The sequence below is a fragment of the Lepus europaeus genome, chromosome 3, assembly GCF_033115175.1.
Source record: "Lepus europaeus isolate LE1 chromosome 3, mLepTim1.pri, whole genome shotgun sequence".
NCBI lineage: Eukaryota > Metazoa > Chordata > Mammalia > Lagomorpha > Leporidae > Lepus > Lepus europaeus.
In genome coordinates this window covers 17,475,531-17,497,333 of record NC_084829.1, presented here as the reverse complement: position 1 = coordinate 17,497,333, position 21,803 = coordinate 17,475,531, and the positions used below count along the sequence as shown (strand labels likewise).

At 43.9% G+C, this 21,803-nt stretch overlaps 1 protein-coding gene across 2 annotated transcripts in view; it reads left to right on the top strand.

Annotated features, from left to right (window-relative positions):
• Positions 1-21,803, top strand: part of CARMIL1 (capping protein regulator and myosin 1 linker 1) — a 318,527-nt gene that overhangs the window by 215,788 nt on the left and 80,936 nt on the right. For both annotated transcript variants that reach the window (XM_062185167.1, XM_062185173.1), the window contains exons 18-23: positions 3,334-3,415; positions 4,167-4,266; positions 4,369-4,423; positions 8,437-8,609; positions 10,132-10,200; positions 12,782-12,875. In XM_062185167.1, the coding sequence (XP_062041151.1) occupies positions 3,334-3,415; positions 4,167-4,266; positions 4,369-4,423; positions 8,437-8,609; positions 10,132-10,200; positions 12,782-12,875 (573 nt within the window). The remainder of the gene's footprint in view (positions 1-3,333; positions 3,416-4,166; positions 4,267-4,368; positions 4,424-8,436; positions 8,610-10,131; positions 10,201-12,781; positions 12,876-21,803) is intronic.

Below are 21,803 nucleotides of genomic sequence, written 5' to 3'. Positions count from 1 at the left end.
GCAACGTGATGCATACAGCTGTTTGCACCTTGGAAATGACTGTTTGTAGATGTCTTCCTTCGAGACTAAATTGCCAGTTGACCTCAAACCCTGAGAGTAATTGGACATTTTGAACTGGATAGTGTCAAATCATTTTTCTGTCCTTACAGAAAGAAACCTATACTCTTTGGTTTTATGTGTGAAAATTTCTCAGGTTACAAATTATTTTTTTTTAAAAACTAAAATTAGAACCCCTTATGGAAGGAAAGTAGGTAATTTGGGGGAACATTTTATATTTAATTTCATAATTTCTGTCACATCTTTGGAAAAGACAGATGGTCTTAAGGAAGGAAAGTGAATTATTAAAAATTCTCTCTGGGTTTCAGTTTTCCTTGTATTCCTGGCCCTGTTGTGTGTATTTGAATATTAGATATAACTGCACTGGAATTATCAGCAACATCTGAAATGGCGGAGAGGGCACTACTCTCTTGAAAGAAACATGATTTTATTTATAACATTTCAAAGTGTTCAATGCTTCGGTCCTATTTACTTCTCTCTGGTCTTGCTTTCTTTTAAATAATGCTAGTGTGTGGGATCCAAATGAGGGTAATTTAAAAACCAGTTTTACATGCACACATGCAGATAGAGCCTCTAATTATGCAAATTCATTTAAAAGGATTTTCATTTACAGTAATAGAAAAGTTTTTACTATTTTGGGAAAGCTATAGCTTTTTGAGAACTTTAGGCATCTATTAAGCTATGAATTGAGTTGAGTGTTATTGCTAACAGAAGAACATTCTTAAGTTTTTTATTTTTGTTCTGGGAGCTAATTTGAGTAATAAATGCTTTTCCTGACTCTTTGCTTTTTTTTGTATCATGTATTACTTGAGCTTTCAGCTCCTTCTCTGTTTCTGTTCCATTTACTGCTGATAATGTGTTTTGTTTTTTCTTTCTCCTTGGGCTTTCCTTAGCTTGGCCATTGTGTAAGTACTTTACAAATCAATAAATTAGGATATACTGATATACTTGATTTACTTAAGCACTGAAAAATGTTTTTTGTGTTTATGCTACAAGTATTATTAATAAAGAGTATTTATAAAATGAACAGAAAGGAACACATAAATGCTACTTGTATTTTCCATTTCCACAAATAGAATATTTTAACTGTATGATACAGTGGTAAAACATAGAAATTTTCTTGTGAAAATTTTATTTCTCAACAAAGAAATCACTGTCAGTAAATATGAAATTGTAAACACTTATGAACTTAAGTTTAACTTCTCAAAAGCATCCTCTGTTTTTCATGCTCTGAAAGCCAAATTGTTTCTTTGAAGTGTTTGCTTCAATGAGTTCTCTCTTTAAGTTTGACGTTCCATGACTTTCTCAATAAGCTGTGATTGGAATAATATTCTCAAAACTGTCATGGTTTTTTTTGTTTTGTTTTTGTCTTTTGTTTTTGTTGTTGTTGATTTGATCTTTAAATTTCCAAACTATCATAAACTGATACTTTTATGAAATATAATAAGAATGGATTGTTAGAAAAATTTAGAAAGACCTAAAATATTTAAGCCTATGTTTGTAGTGATACAACAGACCTAAGTATTACTACTGAGGTTTCTGAATGTGAGTGTTTGTGCACAATGTCTGTGGTTAACGCCTGGGAGCAGTAATGTAGTGTTTGCAGACTGGCAGCAGTTCGTGGACCATTCGTTGAGTAGAAGGGTGCTGATGGAGGCCCAGAGGTGGCACTGATGAGCTGGGCTGGGTGGGGCATTTTGGTAAAGCCAAACATTCCCAAGAGAACACCAAGTACAGTCTGCCTTCTGTATACTGGGGTTCCATGTCTGTGGATGCAGCCAGACATGGGTTGTGTCTGTACTGGACATACACAGATTTTTCTGTTGTCATTATTTCCTAAAGATGACACCTATTTATGTGGCATTTACATTGTATTAGGTACCTGTAGGTTATTTGCAAATCCTGTGCCATTTGCTATATAAGGGACTTGAGCATCCTTGGATTTTGGTATCCATGGCGGGGTTCTGGAACCAATCCCATGTGGATACTGGGCGACAAACACATTGTGAACTGGGCCAGTGCTCTCACCCGGCAGTAGCTCCAGACTTGAGTTAGAAGCCAGTTTCTCTGAGCAGTCTGCCTCAGTGGGACAGTCCCCTGCAGAGTTCAGCTCAGGTGCCACAGCACAGTCTGCTGTCACCTTACAGAGGGGGAATTGCCAAACTAAAACACACCCCGAGTAAAGGGCGATTTCGGAGTTATGCGGAATTCTGCCTGTCGCACAGAGGCTAGAGAATCGGCATGCTTGGGTTCAAGTCACTGAAGAATATTGCATCTAGAATAGTGCAATGAGGAGTGTTTAAATTCTTACATCAAAACTTGGAACATGTGTAAGACGGCCCCTTGTGTTGGTGTAGGAATTTATTTAAATGTTAGCTTTCCTGCATGAATGCAGGACGGGCCATGTTCCTTGTTTTCCTTTTCCTCACTACATAGTTCCTTAAAGAAGCAGAGGGCCTCAGCCTGGGTCACTTTGCATTGCCACCAGAGGCCTTACCGGAGGCTGAATGGAAAACTCAAAGATGTTATGCCCACTGCAAAATGTGCTTTGGCTTCCTAGGAACAGAGGAGAAGTATTGGGTTTCCAGGTTGCCTTTCTCTTTGAAATGATCAGGAAGTGAGATAGGAATTATTATTGACCCTTAGTTTTGCTAGAAACCAATCCTGGTAATAATATTTGCAGCTCATTGAGCACGTAGCTCCTCGGTGGCTCAGAGAGTTCACACAGGTGGTTTTGTGACCGGCTTTGGCTGCCAGCCCCTGTAACAGTGAGGCCTCCCTCCCTCTCCTGGAGGACAGTTGGGGACGGGGCCTTCCTGTCATGGCTGATGAGCAAAGTCAAGTCTCAACTATCTCCGCGGTGCTTTTGCTGCTACCTGGGAGGAAAGTTTATACCCGAAAGTCAGTAATAATCAAATAAGTCCGCAACTCTCCCATGTCTAAGAGGGATTTGTTAAATTTCCAGAAGCAGAAATGAAGCTCTTGTGGGTTGACGTCCACTGTGTGGCTTGCAATAGGGCTGGTCTGCAGAGTCTGCTCTGTTTCCTCTCTGATGACTTTAGGGTTTAAGGTTGCATCACATGGCGTAGGATACGGCAACGGTGACTAGTGATTGGCTTGTTACCATTGATGCCAGCTTTCTGAAAGTTGATAAGCTTCTACTTTTTCCTTGGTGTAAGCTTATTGTGCGACCCTCTCTCTCTCTGATTTTTAATTTCTTGCTGACACTTCCGGTAGGGTGAAGCTCTTACTTTGTGTTTGCTTGTGTTTCTCTAGCTGAGGTCAGGAGGTGCTCAGGTCTTAGAAGGCTGCATTGCTGAAATCCACAATATCACCAGCTTAGACATCTCTGACAATGGTAAGTCAGAATTCCCGTACTGTTGGGAGTGAGTTAGCAAGGGAAAATCATCTCACCTAATCTAGACAATACCTTAAAATATTATTGCATTTCTTGGTTGATAAGACTTGTTAATTTAATGATAGAACTGATTTATAGAGTGAATCCATGCCAAAGTCTTACTAAGTTGATTCCATGGCCAAATATGCAAGGTTTATGTATATTTGCATACTCAGTTAAAAAACTTTTTAAAAATACCATCAATACATTGATAAAGATCTAAACTTAAGCTTTCGCATTCTTGAGATAAAAAGATTGCACCCTTGTTTATTTATTCAGAAGCTTGTTTTACTAGCTTCCTTTGTGCTGATTATAGTGGCTTGTTAGTAGGAGCTTGTTCAGTTTGCCTAGACAGCGTTAGCTGTGGTTTCCTACCTGTGAACTGTGTGTTGGAGTCTTCTCTCCCAAAGTGATGGAGGCAGATGAGGCTTTCAGCCAGTGTCCATGCCCAATTCCTGCTGACACTGTTTAGGTACCAATTGTACAAGAGATTTAAATAAGTCTTTGTAAAGAATGAGTTTATCCCTGTGAAATAATAGGACATGAAAAGGCAGCAAAGAGTTCCTTTGGAAAAAACAGATTAGAATAATGGGGCCCCGAGACTGGTGCAGGCAGCCACCCAATTGCAATCATCTTGGCCTAATTGTGTCTCAGCGGCAGATTCCTGCATACACATGTGTTCTGATGCTCTGCTCCCTCTGATTCTTTCCAGGTTTAGAATCTGACCTATCTACCTTAATAGTGTGGCTCAGTAAAAACAGATCAATACAACACCTGGCCTTAGGCAAAAATTTTAATAATATGAAATCCAAGTAAGAGTTTTGAATTTTTTTTATATGACAATGATGAAAATAACCAGCCTCCTGAAAGCTTTTGATTTGATTCCACTGTCCACATCTTTAAAATCTCTTTAGAAATCTGACACCTGTATTGGACAACTTAGTACAGATGATTCAAGATGAAGAATCAGTGAGTATTATTTTCAACACTTTTGACTAAAATCTTTTGTTGGTTGCATTGTTATTGATTATTTCTACTGGACTAATGGTGAAATGCTTTCGGATAACTGTCATCTTTTATTGGAAGAAATATTCTTTGTTTAAATAAAATTGTAGAATGTATTTGAAAATTTGCTTATTCAACTTGTTACCAATGAAAGGAAGACTGTAACTACTAGGTTAAAAGAAATATAAATTTAATAATGACTTGTCTTTGAATTTGCTTTACTGTTTCCTACTTCAGCTAATGAACTAATGTAAACCCATAGGTTTTTATGAACCAGTTGACTCTCTGACCTTATATAATCCAAAAAATATCCTATTGCTCATTAGAATTTTATTTATTAACTACAAGAGTCTAAAGAAGTTGCTGTGCATCTTAAGTTGCTTCTTGAATTGTAGTAATTCTTGTGTGTTTTTATCCCCTGTAGCTGCTCCTGACCAAGACTTAGTTCAGGGTAAAGTAGTTCAGTTGCAAGTGATGTCTTGTTTGCTCCCCCTTTAGCATGTGTCAGAAGGAAGCAAGCAGGTTTAGGGACAAAGGGAGAGGTGCTGTGCCATGACTCCGTTACCTTTTGCGCTGCTGCATCACCACTTGTATTTCACTGATGCCCTGGAAGGTTTTGTTCTTTTCTTCTCAAAGTCCTATGTGGTCACCACATGCAGTTTTTATGGTTTCTAAAACCCAAATCAGTTTAATCCTCCCGGGAAAAGTCACCCGATTCTTGTTTTGTTGCAGCTACTTTTGTAAGTCATCGAGGTGGTTTGTTAGACTAGTTGTGTGAAGGATGTCATATTTTGAAACAAATGTCATTTTCCCTTCTGAATTCATTCCAGAAAACGGTAGCAAATTCATTCACCGCCACAAGCTAACTTCTCTGAGAAAGCAAAGGACCAAGGGCAGGAGATATAGATTCTTCCTCACTGCCCTTGCCAACCCTGTCTGGGGGCACCGGGCCTGGGAGGCAGCAGAAAATTCTGCTCCGTTGCCCTCTCTGTGTGTGAACATAATTTCCGACCGGTGTGCTAAAAATGAGACTCATTACTGTAATGAATGCAGGCACATCTCTGGTCCTCATTTGCTAATAAACCCCATATTTGTTAGTTTTATTCTGGGTTTGTGAGATGAGAAGGATGACTAAAATGTAACTTACCCATCTCGGAATCTGTGCTGTTTGTTTTATATACTTAATTGGACTTTGTGTCACTCGGGTTTACTTGGGCTCTATTTTTCCAGTATTGGCCCACTTTTAAAAGATGGGGGAGCTAGTGTTGCACTTATTCATCCCAGCCTATCTGTTCCTTAGCATATGTTTTAGGGAAATTTGTATTTTACAAATAGAATAATTGTTAGTTACACATTTTCTAATTTCACAAAAATTTTCAAGCTGTTTCTCTAATTTTGAGAAATCTCTTAAAGATGGTCTTAGTAGTTAATACATACTTAAAAACATTTGGAGGCGATCAACTTTGCCGTGTAAATGTGAATTTTATCACCTAATAAGTTTGAATAGTGCATCACTAGTAATGGTGTACAATGAAAAGCTTTCCATGTTCATGTCCTTGAAGTAGGCCACTTTTGAGAAAGCAATTATCTTCTATTTTTCCCTACTTCTGTCTCAGTAATGTGCAAAACAAATTTCAAATGATTAGGAGTTGAGTCCTATGATTATAAAGCTTCCACCAATAACTGGTATAATTGGACTTACTTTTCCTTTTAACATAAGAGTTTTGAGTACATAGAAGTCATCCCCTTTTCATGTTCGGACCTTGCTTTTGTAGAGCTTGTTCTTTGCCATCATACGGGATGTTTTACTCATCATTGCCCATTGCACGTGCAGGTGGCAAACCTCGACACCGTGGGCTCCTGTGTCACCTGCTGTAGACACTGGTTTTCAGCCAGCTGCACCCAGAGTTCTGAGCCCATGACGGAAGGTGGCAGGGAATCTTGTTCTGAAGTATTATGCACAAATCTGTGTTGTAACCAGGAGAACGGAATGTGTCTCTCCCAGGAGTGTCTGTAGCCCGGAGACAGAGTCTCAGATTAAGTATGTTCAGCTGTGAAAAGAAGCAGTAAGACTTCAAATAGTAACATTAAATGGGAGTGCAGTAAATCAGGAAGGGATGACCTTATAAATATGCATGCAGTTCAAGCTCTTCTGTTCACGTTAATGACTCTGCCTATTATTTTTAAGTGTTAACTGGGGTGTATTAGAATTTGAATGTCTTACAGGAATTGGTGTTCACTAGCTTGGAGAGCTGGCTGTTCTCCAGTATCTGGAAGAAATCGCAATATATCATTTTCATAGTAGTTGAATAGAGATTGTTTAAATGATGAAAGATAGGATTATAGCTTTTGGTGGAAGCAAGGTTGCATTTGGTTTTGTTTAAAACACTGTTTCCTGAGTCTGAAGCAGTTTCAGTTGGTTGTTCCACTTCGCTGAATGTAAGGTGTTAAGGAAGTTACAGCAACCTCAGTAAATGCACCTGAGGTAAAATATATGCAGGCTTTTTATAAAGCTGAGCTCTTAATTGCCTTAGCACTTTGCAGCCCATTTGCCTTTTCTAAGTTTGCTCCTGTTTCATAACAGTGTTACCTTTTGATTTTACCATAGATGTATTACGTCTGGAAACCATGGTCAATTTTGCATGATAAAGATGATGCCTATACGTTCATCCCTCAACATCCATAGGGAATAGGTTCTAGGACTCCCTGCAGACACAGGGAGTTGTTACCTTGAATTATTTAGGGTCCTATCTCCTATATCCATGTGGTAGATGCACCTGTTACACATATTGATTTGGGAATCAGTGTTGAGTGCTTGAGCAGACACACACATACCCTAGACTGAGTGTGGGGTCCATCACATGAACCAGCCTGCTCTAGCTTGAGAGCCCCAGTAACTCAGGGCCCAAGATAGAGGTTGGTCATAGATAACTCTGGAATTTGCTTCCAGCACCCGCCTCCCTGTAATGTCAGAGTTGCTTATAGACCAAGCACAGAGAATTGTTTGGTGTGGCTGGGACCATGTTGGTCACTTGAAACAACTCGGAAGCTATCTAGGCCTCCCAGGTCTGAGTTCTGACCTTTAGAGTCACGTGTGTTCAGGTGCTGGAGTTCTCCCTCATTCCATTCACTCATCTATGCTCCCATCAAGGACTGTAAACTCAAGTATCCACAGGGCTAGAAACGTAACACAAGTAAATAAAGTGAGCTGTGTCGAAGTGGGCAGTCCTATTAATTTTTTTTTTTTTTTGTCAGATACTCTGTAGGTTAAACAACACCTGCCTCTAGACTGGGTGAATTTCCGTCTCTGGCTTAAATGGGATTCTCCAGACAGCTTAAAGTGAAATAAAAAGATTACACATCTTTTACTTTTTTCCCCTTTACTTGTAGGTATCTTCCGATCAGTACTTAAAGGGGTGAAGATCAAAAACTTCTCTAACAAGCTAATCCCTTCACCATTCTGTTTCTCAGATGAGAAATGGAGACACCAGGATCATCCGTGTCCTCATGACTAAGGATGAAGTGAATTAATACATGGAAAATACAGAGCTAGTGGTGAAACGTAGTGATGAGTTCGTTAATGTGCCATGATTCATCTGGGCTTTTCATCTCTATTAGTATTGTAAAGTTTCACTGCACCTGGTATAAAAATAAAACGGCTGAAAAGGCAGAGCAAAACCGCAGCGAAGCTGAGGGGTTTTTGTGTCATTTTCACCCCATCCTATCCTCCGCCTACGTGCCTTTCCTGGCTTCCCTTTGGAAAGAATCGGTAGCTATTCAGCGTTAAAACCCAAGGTCTCCAAGTTTGACTCCAAAGGTTCATAAGTACAACCTTCAGGTTGCATCCACCTGTGTCTTTAGGTAAAAGTTCTAAAATCAGACACTGCTGAGCCTACGTCCCCATGATTCTCCAAGAAGTGGAGAGTGGTGGTTGCTTTGGAAACACTGCTGAGGGCTGTGTGTGGTCTGCTCCACAGCCTCTGCAGTCCTTGTCCTTGGCCGACTCGAAACTCAAGACCGAGGTCAGCATTGTCATCAATGCCCTGGGCAGCAACACCTCCCTGACCAAAGTGGACATCAGTGGGAATGCAATGGGAGACATGGGGGCGAAGATGCTGGCGAAAGCCCTGCAGATCAACACCAAACTCAGGTAGGCAGATCCCGCCCCAGCCCTGGAGAGCTGATGGTCCTGAGGAGGAAGGTGTGGAGGAGATTCTGAACAGCCCGTGTTAGGGAGCGACTGCCCAGGGGCACGTGGGCTTCCCTGGGGCCGACTGGGAGGAAGAGGCGACAGTTTCAGGTCTCTGGTTGGAATACTGGAGTGTTCTCAGATTGACACATTGATTCCCTCAAACCCTTGTCTTAAGCATTTCCATTGTGAGGTCCAGCCTTACCCTTGGAAGCTGACCCAGGTGTGAGCTGTCAAGGAGGGCATCGTTGCCAACACTGAATGAGCAGAGTGGACAGTGTGAGGTAGGCGGCCTGCCGTCCTTTGCCATGTTGGATCCCTTAATGAGCAACATCCAAGAAATACGTTGGTTGTTCAGCCATTTCCTCATTGTGCAAGTGTCATGGCGTGCACTTGGGCAAACTAAGCCGGCTAGGATATCGTCAGGTAGTGCAGGGTTCTGGGCCGCTGCTGTGTACCCGGCTCGTTGTTGACTTAGATGTCCTTATGGTGGGTTTATATAGGTGCCAGCTCTTCAGCAGTTTTCATTCATGCTGTTTCCAGGTGTGGCTTTCCTTCAGGTCACCCCATTGTGGGATCATCCACACTGGTGGAAACCATCTGGTGTGTCTGGACCAATGGGTGACTCTTGCCTCTGAAATACAGATTGTGGAGGTGACGTGTTAGTCACTAGTTAGAGTGATTGAGGTTTTGCCGCAGAGTGAGCAGAGATCCTGGACGGTTATCAGACCATGGCAGGAAAGTGAGGGGCTGGCCTTGTGGCACAGTGGGTAAAGCGACCACTTGCACTGCTGGCATTCCCACATCTGAGCCCCAGCTGCAGTCCCAGCTGCTCCAATCCAATTCCCTGAGAGCAGTAGAAGATGGTCTGAGTGCTGGGGCCCCTGCCACTCACGTGGGAGACCAGGAATGGAGTTCCAGCCTCCTGGCTTTGCCTGGACCCGCCTGGGCCATTGTGGTCGTTTGGGAGAGTGACCCAGCTTTCCTCCCTCCCTCCCTCTCTGTATCTCTGCCTTTCAAATGAGTGAATGAATATTTTTAAACAATTCTGAGAGCTCTTCAGAATAGAAAAAGTCTTTAGCCCCTTAAACTGTGCATGTGTGGGGTAGGGGACAGTCCGGAGTTTGTAAGTAGCTTCCATCATAGGCAGAGTACAAGACTGCTAGTGGGCAAGCATCGGGATACAAGGGTAGGGGATTTCTGGCGAGTGAAATGAGAGCTCACACAGTGTTAAGTTAATGTTCGCTCTCGGTATTAACTGTGGGTTTTCCTTGAGTGGCAAATGTGTTAAAGTGTGTGAAGATTGTAATGGTGGGGGGAATGCTCATCATGGTTCTCTCGGAAGCAAAGAGGAGCAGTAATTCTTTGCCCACGTGATGCCGTTGGGCTGAAACCTGGCTGCCTGAGAGGTTTGTGTTCAGCGAGGGAGTCCCTTCCTCCATTCCTGGGCATCTGATCACTTCTGTGTTTTGGTCTGAAACAGGACTGTCATCTGGGACAAGAACAACATCAGTGCACAAGGCTTTCAAGATATAGCTGTTGCTATGGAAAAGTAAGTATTAATTAGGACTTTTTCCTGAGAACACACAAAAGAACCATTGATGTCTGTGTTGTCTGTAGGGCAGTTGAGGCACCAGCAGACTGGGGAGATTTGGGTCCAAGTTCGGTTGGCTGCTCACCAGCCATGGAAGCCTGGGCTTTCTGCTGGTGTGAGTTTCTTCATGTGTAAATGAGGGCAGAGGTGCCTGGTTTGCAAAAGACACCAAGCTGTCCTGATGATCAGATGAGATCAGAGGGGAGGGGCCGCGTGATGATTGTCTCATTTCCTCTCCCTTTGTGGTTGCCCAGTCAGTTCTGATGGGTCTTGCTCTTTTGCCTATGGTGCCAACTCTGAGTCCATTAATGAGAAGAGAGCTGACATCCAGCAAAACCACAGGGAGGCTGGGAGGCTGATGCTCCATGAGCCCAGGGCTAACTTGTCTCCTTGTTGTAAAAGACTCTTCATTATCTCAGCAGGGAAACCTGCAATTACTATTTACTGTCAAGTTCACTTTCCCAGTAAACCAAATGAGAACATAATATTAGATGTGACTGATAATAATATTGGAAATCTGGTTCTTCTGTGGCTTTTCAGTCCTCATAGTGCATTGTAAAGTCAGAAGGGATTGGAGCAGGTTTTTAGCATCATCCACGAAGCCATGAATTGCCGGTGGGAAATGGGGACCAATAGCTTAGAAGCTGTTTTTCTAGGTGGGAGGGAGGCAAGTGCTGGTTACTTTGTGTTTTCCCAAATTTGCTTCTGTATATGGGACTCCAAGGAGAGGCTCTCATCCCAACAGAGTGCTGTGTGCACCACCCCAGGCCAGCCATTAGGAGCCCTCCGTCCAGTCTCCAGCGCTGTCACCAACATCCTGCAACCCTGATCAAAGCATTTACCTCTCTGGCTAATTCCCTCATGAAGTGAGGGGAATAGGGAAGATGATCTCTAAGCGCCTTCTAATTCTAAATCCCATGGTTCTCCTTTAGCCGGGAGGTTAAAGTTGCTGCCTCCCCCCAAATCACAAGGGCTCAGCCCCATCTCCCCTGAAGCCAGGCTGTTGCTAACTATAAGGAGGGCAGTTTCTGCCACTGAGCCCCGATGGCTGCCTCCCCCCAGAGCCTGCTGGCTGCAGAACTACCCATGACTCCTCCTTTGTTACCACAGTACCCTTGTGTGGGGTGTTTATCTACATACACTGCATTTGGTGCCAGTTCACAGTTGCCACCCCAATGTTGTTATAGACTTCCAGTCCAGGCTGGCATTTAAGAGAAGCCCCAGCCCCAACATGCCCAGGTTGCCCGTAGCACTGCTGTATCACGTGGAGCTGTGCCCCACAACGCCAACACTTCTGTTTGGTGTAGAACTGTAACATGGTAAAAATTGCACGAGAAAGGAAAATCTTCAAGCCTATAAAAAAGACATTAACTCCTAATTTCATTTGGCTGGCTCCTCTTAAACACAATTTTGCTGAAACAAATCTCAGATAAAATTTTAAGTTATCAAAGCAACAGCCTTTCCTTGGAATGTGTTTTCATTGTTAATTCCCATCTAGATTTCTAATATTATTCAGGTGACTGTTTTATTAGTATACCTTGTTTAGGAATCTGTTGTTTACTGTTCTAGTAGAAGTTAGCGAAATCTTGGTGAGACTCCCGCTGCATGCTGTCCATAGCTTAGGGGCCTGAGCAAGGAGCTGACTGTGTAGTCAGGAGAATGCCCCAGCCGCCACTCCAGGGCCCAGAGGCTCAATCTCTCAGTGCGGAGGTGAAGAAATGGAGAGAGGTGTCTTGTGCAGGAGTGAGAAGACTTCTGCAGTGCCAGGCAGTGTGGGTTGGGAGCAGGGACTGGGTACATGGGAAGTTGTGGCAGGGTCCAGATCTCAAAGGCTGGAGTCCACATTGATGGTTATGTTTTCTTCACATAGAAGTCACTTACCCTTGTGCTCTTGTGCCCAGTTGGCCTAATAGCAACGAGTTGATATGTAGACACAGCATCCCACAGTTGCTGCACTGGGTTTCTGGAGCCTGCTGGACTTGGGTGGATTTGGAGTGTAGACTAAAAGGACCTGCAGTGGCCACCTCTTGTGTTTTGCTCATTTCTGGACTCTTTTAATAAAGAAATCAGAGTATTTTTATGGTTGCTAATGGCTTGGCCTCATAAGCTATTTATTTATTTATTTTATTCTGCTTTATTTGGTTCTGGCTATCACTAGAGTGAACCCAGTGATCACCATTCAAATCTGTTGGATTCAAAACCTCAGGTAGCAAGATGATGCTTTGAAAAAGAAAAAAACTTTCTCTTGGGTCCGTCTTTCCGATTGCAGTACGAAAATTCTGTCCTTGATGTGTTTCAAAATTGAAAGCAAAATCATAAAACCACAAAACCGCATCCTTCTAGTTGGGGCACTTGGGTAAGGCAGTTTTTATGAATGAGACTGCACACGTTGTACATGTGATCTAGGAGCCTAATATTTAGAATTTTCCAAAATACTCTTAACAGCTGTTTTTGGATCTTAGAAAAGGGTGTTGAATTCAGGTAGCAGGAGGTTGCCTTTAACTGAGTGTTACTGTGTTACTGTTTTCCCCATCTCTAGGAACTACACACTGAGGTTTATGCCCATTCCCGTGTGCGACGCTTCTCAAGCCCTGAAAGCAAACCCCGAAAAGACAGAAGAAGCTCTGCAGAAGGTACTGGCAAACAAGTTCACATTGGGATTGCAGTAATGATGCTAACAGGAGAACAGAACCTTGGTGCTTTGCAAAGCTTTTTTTTTTTTTTTTTTTTATTCTTGTGCTCATGACTGGCTTAATGCTTAACAGGCAAGAATCAGATGGGTAAGACCGGGGTTGTGAACTTTACACGGAATAAATTGACATTCATGCATGAATTTCCACAGCTAAGCACAGATTGCCTCCCCTTGTGCCTTGGAGCATGTGTGTGAGGGAGGCTTCATTTACACAGCCTCCCTCCTCTTCCTACTCAGCAGCTAGAACCTTGCCTGCCCCGTCCCCTTTGGTGCCGTAGATCAGGGTGTATCCGTCACTGTCTGTTGGTGTCTCTAAGTCCAGAGCCGCTCCTGCCTCCTCTCTGGCCAGCTCAGGGGATGATGGGGGTCCAGTGTTGTTTCTGACCTCAGCATCCTCCCTGTGCTGGGAACTTGTCCTCTGGGTCATTCTTTGCTCTCCTTTCTCTTCCTCTTTCTATTCTTCCATTTTAGCTCTGCTCAAATATTTCACATCTAGAGATGCCTTTCCCATCTTTTTTTTTTTTGGAAAGATTTATTTTATTTATTTGAAATACAGAGTTACAGAGAGAGGGAGAGACAGAGAGAGAGGTCTTCCATCCGCTGGTTCACTCCCCAGATGGCCACAGCGGCTGGGGCTGTGCCGATCTGAAGCCAGGAGCCAGGAGTTTCTTCTGGGTCTCCCACGTGGATGCAGGGACCCAGGGACTTGGGTCATCCTCCACTGCTATCCCAGGCCACAGCAGAGAGCTGGATTGGAAGTGGAGCAGCCAGGACTAGAACCGGCGCCCATATGGGATGCCGGCGCTTCAGGCCGGGACTAATTTAACCCACTGTGCCACAGCGCCAGCTCCGCCTCTCCCATCTTTATGGTGTTTCTTTTGGGGGGGTGGGATGGGGGGAGTCTTTGAAATCTTCTCCACCCCCATCTGTTCCCTGTCCTCAGTGGTACCACTCTGTACCACTCCCCAGAGCCTATCTTCTGCTCTCCTGTGTCTTAGCAGACACCAAGTCTCTAGCGTGAGTCTCTTCGTGAGACTTGTGTTCCTTCCTTATGTTCCTGCCGCACATATCTAGTGTTAGGCCTATCATCCTGCCCCGGAATGATGGCCATACTGGTCTCTTCTTGTCTGTTTTTCATGTTGTAATAAAAAAAGCCATCAAATTGCGTGGTCAATCTGAGCAGACTAAAATCTTCATTCCTTCCCAGAGGCTTCAGAATAAATGAAGCCTAGTCTGTCTGTCCGCCTGTCTGTCTGTCTCTCATTTATTTATTTATTTACTTAATTTATTTGGAAGTCAGAGTTAGAGAGAGAGAGAGAGAGAAAGAGAGAGATCTTCCATCTACAGGTTCACTCTTCAGATGGCCACATCAGCCGGGTCTGGGCCAGGCTAGAGCCAGGAGCTTCTTCCAGGTCTCCCAAATGGGTGGCAGGGGCCCAAGTGCTTGGGCCATCTTCCGCTGCTTTTCCCAGGCCATTAGCAGGGAGCTGGATTGGAAGTAGAGCAGCCAGGACATGAATCGGCACCGGTGTGGGATGTGGGGGTTGAAGGCAGCTGCTTTACCTGCTACATCACAGTTGCAAATTCTATCAAATTTACCTTTTGTCTCCCTCCCACTTCACCTTTACCAACAATTTTTTATCATTTTGTCCCACTTCATTGAATTATTAAAAATCAAAATTGTTGAGGGGCTGGCCTTGTAGCACAGCTGGTTAAGCCACCACCTGCAACATGACATCTCATATCAGAGCACCAGTTCGAGTCCTGGCTGCTCTGCTCCTATTCCAGCTTCCTGCGACTCCACCTGGGAAGGCAGTGGATGATGGCTCAAGTGCTGGGGCTCTGCCATCCCCAAGGCCTGAATCAAATTCCTGGCTGAGCTCTGACTGTTGCTGCCATTTCAGGAGTAAACCAGCCAATGAAAGAGCTCTCTCTCTCTCTCGCTCTCCCTCTCTGTCTCCTTCTCTCTCTCACACTGTGCCTTTCAAATATATAAATAAATCTTACTTTACAAAGTGCAAAGTCTTGCGCCTCAGAAACCCAGCTAGGACCTGGCATTCAGATTGTACCAGCTTTGCTGCTGGTTGCAGTCTGAGGACTGCTGTGCTCTGGGCGCGGCTCCAGGGTTCCCCATGACTCTGCATGTCAGCTGAGGTTACCCTCAAGCCTCCGCTCCTCCAGAAGACGTCTCTGAGCACCTTTCCTGCTCGAGGTGTGTGGTCTCCAGATTTCTTATGCTTCTGTTGTTGGCCTTGGGATGTCGTTGGCCTTGGGATGTCATTTTAAGTGATCTGCCTCCAGAGTTTTTTTTCTCCAAATGGACTGTGAACTCCTGGGCTCCTGGAAGGCAGAGGCTCTGCGTTCGTCATCTTTTTTATTCCCCACAGCTAGTACAGTGCCTTGGACACTTCTTGGGCATTTGTTAAATAAGCAGGACTAAGACAGAAGGCAGGTGGTGCAGGGGGCAGGGGGAAGCTCTGAATGGTAAAGAAACCATCCACGATTTGGATTCAGAAGGTCTGACTTCAAACGCTTCTCAGCTATGGAAGTGTTCATGAATTACTTGATTTTTTTTCTGGACTTTAAATTTTTAATCTTTACAAATAAGAAAACTGAAGCTATGCAACAAAAATTGGTTTCACTGGCATGTAGTGTGTATTTCTTACTGAGTGCCTGACGCTGTTCTAATTTTGGTTTTAATTAGTTTTATTTATTTGGAATACATCTATATATTTCAAATAAATATATATTTAAATATGAAATTTTATATGCTTATATATAAATATATAAATATATATATATACACACACATATGGGGGGGGGGCAGCGAGAGTGCATGCATGTGCCAGTAACCTAGAACTCAATCCGGGTTTCCCATGTGGATGCAGAGACCCGAGTAGTTGAACCATTACTTACTATTCCCAGGGTGGGAATGCCCAGGGTGGGCATTAGCAGGGAGCGGGAATCAGAAGCAGAGACAAGAGTCAAGCCCCAGGAAGGCAGATATGGCATGTAGACATGCGGCTTAACTGGCAGTTGAACTGCTGGGACAAGTACCTGCTCCCTGGCACTATGTGAAATGCTCATGTCATCTTTAAAAACAAGCCAGTGAGGGGTGGGTGTTTGGTGCAGAGGTTAAGACACCGTTGTGGATATCTGTGGCCTGGGGAGCAGTACGCAGATTTAAGTCCTGGCTCCCCTTCCCATCCCAGCTTCCTGCTAGGGCACACCGGTGGGCAACAGCTGATGGCTCAAGTGCTTGGATCTCTGCTACCCACCTGGGAAACCTGGATGGAGTTCTGGGCTCCTGGCTAGGCATGGCCCAGCCCTCACTTTTGTAGGAAATTGGGAAATGAACTAGTGGATGGACTACCTCTCTCTCTGTGCCTCTTTCCCTTTTAAATAAATAAAAATAAAAATTAGAAAAACAGGAGCAAATGAGATAGATTGTCTTCCATTTCCACTTTGCAGGCAAGGAAGCTGGAGGGCAGGGAAGCTCAGTGATGGGCCTGAGAGACTCTGAGGAGCAAACAGAGTGGTGTCTGTGACAAATAAGGCACCAGTGTTAGGGATCTTTGTATTCCTGTGTGGGTGTTACCCAGCTTAGCACAGAGGACAAACTCTAGAGAAACCTGCTTTGTACTTGCAGTTTTCATATCTAAAGAGTTTGAGAGTCGTCATTGCCATATATGACAAGAGAAAAATGGGTCTGACGCTGTGGCGTGGTAGACTAAGCCTCCACCTGCAGTGCCACCATCCCATATAGATGCTGGTTCATGCCCTGGCTGCTCCTCTTCCAACCCAGCTCTCTGCTATGGCCTGGGAAGGCAGTAGAAGATGGCCCAAGTGCCTAGGCCTCTGCACCCTTGTGGGAGACCTGGAAGAAGCTCCTGGCTCTTGGCTTCGGATTGGCCCAGCCCTGTAGCCATTTGGAGAGTGAACCAGCAGATGGAAGACCTTTCTCTTGGTCTCTCCCTCTCTGTAACTCTACCTCTCAAATAAATAAATAAAATCTTTTAAAAAGAGAAAAATGAAAACAAATGGAAAAGCGGCCATTTTTCTTAGAAGAGGGGTCACAAGGGCAGCTGGTGCCCTGAAGACTGGAGATGCAGGCAGATAGAGAGAACCAAAGGGAGTGACAGCAGAGCTTACCCATCCCACCCAGAACCCCGCTGCTCCTGGCTCGCAGCATGCTGGAACTGCAGCTGATGCCTTTCTGGAGGTTCGCTGTGGGGGAGCCAAAGAGCCAAGAAAGTTCCTAAGGGTGCATCCCGAGGGACACCCAGCCCTGCATCGGTCACCCTTCCAGAATCCCCAGTGGGTTACTCAGTAAAGATTGCAGATCCCACCACCGCTCTCTCATGCTGCTGGCAGGGGGAGGGCGGGATGAGGGCTCTGAAATGCACCCTGAGCAACCTGTTCTCTATGACAAAGACCTGCGTTCTGGGGGAAAGTGCTATTCCTGACCTTTTTTTTTTTAAGGATTTATTTATTTGATAGGCAGAGTTACAGAGAGAGAGAGAGGGAGAGACAGAGAAAGAGATTTTCCATGTGCTGGTTCACTTCTCAAATGACTGCAGTGACCACTCCGAAGCCAGGAGCCTGGGACTCCTTTGAGGTCTCCCACGTGGGTGCAGGGGCCCAAGCACGAGGGCCACTTCCTGCTGCTTCCCTGGGTGCATTAGAAGGGAGCTGGATCAGAGGCAGAGCTGCTGACTTGGCCTGGTGCTCCTTTTCCAGAACTTTCTTCTACCTGGGGGAGGTGCAGTTAGACAACCCCCTCTAGACCTCCTGTCTCACCAAGGGGAGGGGTTAAAAAAATGGTACGGCACAGCCCAGGGACTCAGGATGATAAATACTCCTTCAGTGCAAGAAAGAAAAAGAAAACTCAAATACTAGAGATAAAAAGTTGTTGTTTTTCAAACAGAAATGTTGAATGCTTTTGATATAGCTCAGGCACGTTTCATCAATAGAAACTTCCTGAACTGAAATGAGAAGAGAAAAAGAGAATGGGGCTGAAAAAACCCAAATCCCAGAACTGTAAATGTGACACACGCCTGTAATAGGCATGCCAGGGGGAGAAGACAGAGGGGAAGGAACAGAAGAAACATGTGAAATCATAATTTTGGAGAGTTTTCCGTGATTTTAACAGATACCAAACCACAGATCCAGAAAACTCAGGGAACACCAAGCAGGGTCAGCAATGCCTCCCCCAGCATCTGCGTGTAGGCATATCGTAGTCACACCACAGAAACCCACAGCAGAGGGAAAATCTTAAAGAACTCAGAGAGGGAGATACCTCCTACCACACGGAGAAGCAAGTGCAGGAGTTACATCATACTTTTCACTGGAGACCACGTAAGCAAGAAGGTGGTGGAGTAAAATGCTTTAAGTGTTGACTGAAAAAACTCAGCAACCTAAAATCCCCTATCTAGTGAAAACTGCAGAATAATAAAGACTTCCTGGCCAGCGCCATGGCTCAACAGACTAATCCTCTGCCTAGCGGCGTCGGTACACCGGGTTCTAGTCCTGGTCGGGGCGCCGGATTCTGTCCCGGTTGCCCCTCTTCCAGGCCAGCTCTCTGCTGTGGCCCAGGAGTGCAGTGGAGGATGGCCCAAGTGCTTGGGCCCTGCACCCCGTGGGAGACCAGGAGAAGCACCTGGCTCCTGGCTTCGGATCAGTGCGGTGCACTGGCCACAGTGCGCCAGCCGCAGCGGCCATTAGAGGGTGAACCAACGGTCAAGGAAGACCTTTCTCTCTGTCTCTCTCTCACTGTCCACTCTGCCTGTCAAAAAAAAAAAAAAAAAAAAAAAAAAAAAAAAAAAAGAAAGACTTCCTAAGAGGAGCAAAAGCAGTGGGAATGTGTTGACTGTAGATTGGTGCTGCAAGAAATGTTAGCAGCAGCTCTTCAGAGACAAGGAAGATGATGTAAGTCATAAACTCAGATCTCCACAAAGAGAAGAAGAGTGTCAGAGAGGGGATAAATGAGTTAAGATGAAATCCCATTTGTCTTATTGTGACCTGATCTAAGTGACGACTGTTTCTTCACAGTAATAAGAACAACAGCATCTGGCATGGTTATAGTAAATGGACAAGCAAAAGCAGTGCCAACAAGTTGACAAGGGCTGGGTGGGGGAATTGGCAATAAAATTGGTCCATTCTATCTGTGGCCTCCACACCCGTGGATCCAACACACTAGTGATTGAAAATACTCTACGGAAAAAAGCTCCAAAGAGCAAAAGTTGGAATTATCACACACCAAGTACTAAGCTGAATGCTTGTGAGTGAAGTGATGTGTAGACATTGTATTAGGTATTGTAAGTAATCTAGGGATGATTTAAAGTGTGCAGGAAGATACACGTAGGTTAAAGGAAAATACTATACTATTTTATCTAGCAGACTTAAACATCTGTGGATTTTGGTATCTACAGGAATCCTGGAACTAATTCCTTGTAGATATCTAAGGAAAACTATCTTGGTATAAGACTTCTCATGAAATGTTATCATGTTATTTGAAAGTGGACTTGGACTAGCTGTATCTGTATGTTGCAAATAAAAGGACAGCCACTAAATGTTTTTAAAAAATATAATAGAAGAACAATGGAATCATATAAAATGCTTAATTAATGAGGTGGGTGTGGTGGCCCAGTTGCTTGCATCCCATTTGGAATGCTTGGGTTTGAGGCCTTGTCTGCTCTGACCCAGCTGCAAGGCAGCAGATGGTGACTCCAGTCCCTGAGTCCCTGCCAGCCACATGAGAGACCCAGTGGGACTCTTGGCTCCTGGCCTTGGCCTGACCCAGCCCCTGCTGGTACAGGCATCTGGAGAGTGAAGCAGTGGCTGGAAGATATTAAGATGTTCCTCTTTCTTTCTTGCTCTCTTGCTCTTTTGCTCTTTTGCTCTCTTGCTCTCTTGCTTTCTCACTCTCTCGCTCTGCTTTTCTAATACATAAGTAACATTAAAAAAAAAAAATGCTTTGGAGGGCTAAGTTGTAGCTTTGTGAGCTAAGCCACTGCCTATGATGCTGGCATTTGTATGGGCACCAATTCAAGTCCTGGCTGCTCCACTTCTGAGTCAGCTCCCTGCTAATGCACCTGGGAAAGCAGTGGAAGATGGCCTTGGGCCCTCCCACCCATGTGGGAGACTCAGGTGGAGTTCCAGGCACCTGGCTTTGGCATTCCAGTCCCAGCACTTGTGACTGTTGGGGGAGTGAACCAGTGGATGGAAGGTTCTCTCCCTCTCTCCATCTCTCCCTCTTCCTTCTTCCCCTCTCTCCCTCTCCTTCTCTCCTTCTCTCCTTCTCTCTCTCTCTCTCTCTCACTCTCTCACTCTCTCACTCTCTCACTCTCTTTCTCTCTTTCTCTCTTTCTCCATCTCTCCCTTTCTCTCTGTAACTCTGCCTTTCAAATAAATAAAATTGCTTCTTGGTCTTTTGGTTAAGATTGAGTGCAAATAAATAAAATAAATCTTAAAAGAAAAACTATTACTCTTCCTTCCTGTTGAACTGGTTTCTGGAAACAACAGTTGAATACTGTATTTCTAAACCACTTGCTGGATGAGTCCATGAATTACCAATGGTGTTTCTGGAAACGATCTGGAAACCTGTGGGCAGCCGTGGGTGCAGCACACGTGTGTGAGATGAGCCTCTCAGACTGGGTCCTGGCCTGCCCCTAGCAAGAAGCAGAAGACTAACAGCAAAGCAGAAGAACCCGAAGCTGGGTGGTCATGTGTGCTGTCAAATTTCAGAATCTTTCTTGCTAAACATCTTGGGCTGATGGTAATGTCACTTTGGAAAGAAACCACTTCCTGGGAAGCAGCAGAGAGAGTTAATGTGATACAATGTCAAGGCATTAATGTATCATTTGCATGACATTTCATTTCAGGGACCTTTTCATTTTTATAAATTTCTCATTTATGTTTAGTAGAAAGGCACATTTTATTCCACTCAATAGTTTCCAGGGATGATTCTAATTATAGTCGCTATTTTTAATTGCTCCTGATTTCTATTCAGTAGTCATCATTTCAGCATATGGAAAATGAAAATGAAAATGTAGCACTACTAAGGACGTCACAGTTTTTAGAAGCTCTTAGCCAGGGAGTTGTGAGTCAGATGATTATGTGGTATTCTTAAACAATCAAACACAAATAAATAGCTAAATATAGTAAATATAAATATATATTTAATGTATATAGTAAATATATATAAGTATATATAAATATATAATAAATATGAATAGTAAAAATAAATAGCTGACACATTTATCTACCTCAAAACACCCTTTAAAAGAACTATCCATTATTCCCAGTAGTTAATCCTGCATCTTTATTTAACATATACCCATTGCATATTGTGCTCCTCAGTGCTTAATTTCAATCTGGTTACCATGTGTGCACTTGAGTTTTCACAGAAGATTTGTGTAAAAATACAGATTAAGCAAATTTAAGATTTGCTGTGGAAATTTAAGATTTTCTGTGGAAACCCTTTTTCTTACTGTAATTGTACTAAAATCGATGCTATTTTGTGACCGTTTCTTTGAGTTGTAGCAGCCTGTATCCTGTCAATGGTGTGGCTACTTCCTGTCTCTCTCATTTCTCCATAAAATAAAGAATATCCTGAGTACTGTGGATCCTGTGATGCTAGGGATACTTATTTCACTGCCGATTTGTTTGGGAGTTGAACATTTATGAGAGGAGAGTTGAAATTTGTGCTAGAAATCACTAGGTGAATCTCAAAGTCCACAGTCAATTAAAGCCATTTTTTTTTTTTTTTTGTCAAGCGCTGAGTCACATAAAAATTACCCCAGTTACCTGAATGAAATCCCGGTGATAGCAGCCTTCCCTGTCCCGTGTGTATTATGGGGTCAACCAA